The 2,305-nt window shown below is 42.9% G+C and overlaps 2 protein-coding genes across 2 annotated transcripts; both read left to right on the top strand. All coding sequences in view use genetic code 12, as the record gives it.

The window, feature by feature from the left end:
* CORT_0A03090 (Csp37 plasma membranel protein) lies at positions 1 to 577 on the top strand (the record flags this gene model as incomplete). The annotated part of the gene is made up of 1 exon (XM_003866090.2): positions 1 to 577. A coding segment is annotated over one exon (577 nt), but the record flags the coding sequence as incomplete, so codon positions are not given.
* Positions 578 to 685: 108 nt separating this feature from the next.
* Positions 686 to 2,281, top strand: CORT_0A03080 (Prs prolyl-tRNA synthetase; the record flags this gene model as incomplete). Its single annotated transcript, XM_003866089.1, has 1 exon — positions 686 to 2,281. One exon carries the CDS (start codon positions 686 to 688, stop codon positions 2,279 to 2,281), a length of 1,596 nt encoding a protein of 531 aa, XP_003866137.1.
* Between the last annotated feature and the right edge of the window lie 24 nt (positions 2,282 to 2,305).

Below are 2,305 nucleotides of genomic sequence, written 5' to 3'. Positions count from 1 at the left end.
GAAAGCTGATGAAGTCAAAGCCGACGCAGAAAAGGAAAAGAGCTCTTGGTTCAGTTGGGGAAACAAGAAAGCCGATGAAGCTCAAGATAAGAAAGAGGAATTGGTGTCATGGGGCAGCAAAAAAGCTGACGAAGCTAGGGCCAACGCCGAAAAAGAAAAGAACTCTTGGCTCAGCTGGGGCAACAATAAAGCCGATGAAGCTGAACAAAAGAAGGACGATTTGGCATCATTGGCAAGCAAGAAGTTGGACGAGGCGACTAAGGAGTTCAATAAGCAATATGATGCTTCAATAAACGAACTCAACAAGCAATATGAAAACTTGGGTAAGGTTTTTAGTACCACTAAAGATCAAGCTAACGAGTCCTTTAAGGTACAGAGAGAAAATGCAGTGCAACAATACAATGAAGCTTACAAGAAGTTTCAAGAATTGAGTAACGATTTGGCCAATGATCCAGAAAAGAATAAGAAATTGTCAAAGGCCAAGGAAGATTTCAGTAAGTCATTGGAGCACTTGAAATCTTATGGTGATGATGTCTACCAAGATATCACGGCAAAGTTGAGTGAATTGTTTAAGTAGACATATAGGATAATACAAATTGCGTACACATGGTCGACTTGTATAGTTGAACAATGTTCTTATGAAACGTAGTTGGTAGCGAAGATTTTACCTCAATGTTACCACTTCATGATTCACAGAGTGCCCAAGCTATATGGCAACCAGCTTGCCAAATTCAAGTTGGACCCCAGTGTGCCCACACTGGAGCTACTATCGAGGGTAGGTATTGTATCGTATCCACGTTCCGGACTAGTCAATTGGTCAAAGACGGGCCTTCTCATTCAAAGCAAGATTAGTGCCATAATCCGGAAGCACTTGGATAGTATACAGTTTGAAGAGTTGGGTTTATCCTTACTATCGTACAAAGCAGGGTGGATAAAGACTGGCAGATGGAATCAACCGGAGATTTTCAAACTACAGAATGGTAAACAAGAACCAGACTTTCTAGTTGTTCCGACGTGTGAGGAGGAGATTACACAGTACGCTAGACAGGCATTGGATAGTTATAAGCAATTGCCACTCAAGTTTTACCAGATTAAAGAGAAGTTCCGTGATGAGAAAAGGCCGAGAGGAGGCTTACTTCGGGGAAAGGAATTTTTAATGAAGGACGGATATTCATTTGACGTCAACGAGGAGAAAGCATTAGAGACATACAGGTCAGTCGTTGGTGCTTATCACAAGATTTTTGAGGAGTTGGGAATTCCATATGCCAAAGCACAAGCAGATAGTGGTGACATTGGTGGAGATATGAGCCACGAATGGCACTATTTGAATGCCACGGGAGAGGATACAGTGCTTTCTTGCGACTCATGTGGTCATGTGTCCAACCAGGAAAAGACAATATCGTTTCCCAAAGACAATGAATCAGCCACAGGGGGAGATGTATCAGTAAGGTACTTCATCACAAAGGATAAATCAACGTTGGTATGTGCATACTATCCCACAGGAAGGACACTTGAGCCGAAATTTGTACAGCTTGAAGTACCCGACATAGTGTTGGATGTTCCGGAGGACAAAGCGTTTACAGAATTTTCACAAGTTGACGAATTGTCAAAAAGAGTTGTTCGTGTGATGGATGCACGGTTGAATTCGAGATCTAATTTTCCTGATTTTCCTGTAGATTTCCACAACAGATCTATGATCACAACGTTGACTGATGTGCCTATAGTTCTTGCCGAGGGGGGCGAGATATGCGGTGAGTGCGATAGAGGTACTTTAAGTGAGCAGAAAGCCATTGAGGTAGGCCACACTTTTTACCTAGGTGATAAGTACTCAAAGCCATTGGGGTTAACGGTGGATGTGCCAGAGGAGGGGAAGGTTGTGAACAAGACGGTAATGATGGGATGTTATGGTATAGGTGTTAGCCGAATTGTTGCGGCGATTGCAGAGATCAATCGTGACAATGACGGGTTACGCTGGCCACGGAGCCTTGCACCGTGGGAGGTTACAGTTGTTGAAGCGACAAAGAATGACGGTTTTGGGGATGTGTATTCCAAGATGGATTTTGACTACAAGCTAGACGACAGAGATGAATCCCTTGGACTCAAGATAAAGCAATCCAACATGACGGGTATACCAATAGTAGTAATATTGGGCAAGAAGCTCCCCATGGTAGACATTGAAGTGAGAGGGAAAAGAAGAGACGGACAGCAACAGGAGGGCAGATACCACGTACATATAGACAACTTGTCCCACACTGTAAATAGTTTATTAATAGATATGTAGATACAATCCCTTATGCAAACTTTT

This window comes from Candida orthopsilosis (assembly GCF_000315875.1).
Source record: "Candida orthopsilosis Co 90-125, chromosome 1 draft sequence".
Taxonomy (NCBI): Eukaryota; Fungi; Ascomycota; class Pichiomycetes; order Serinales; family Debaryomycetaceae; genus Lodderomyces; species Lodderomyces orthopsilosis.
The sequence above is the reverse complement of the archived record's forward strand: the minus strand, read 5'-3'. Positions and strand labels throughout refer to the sequence as shown.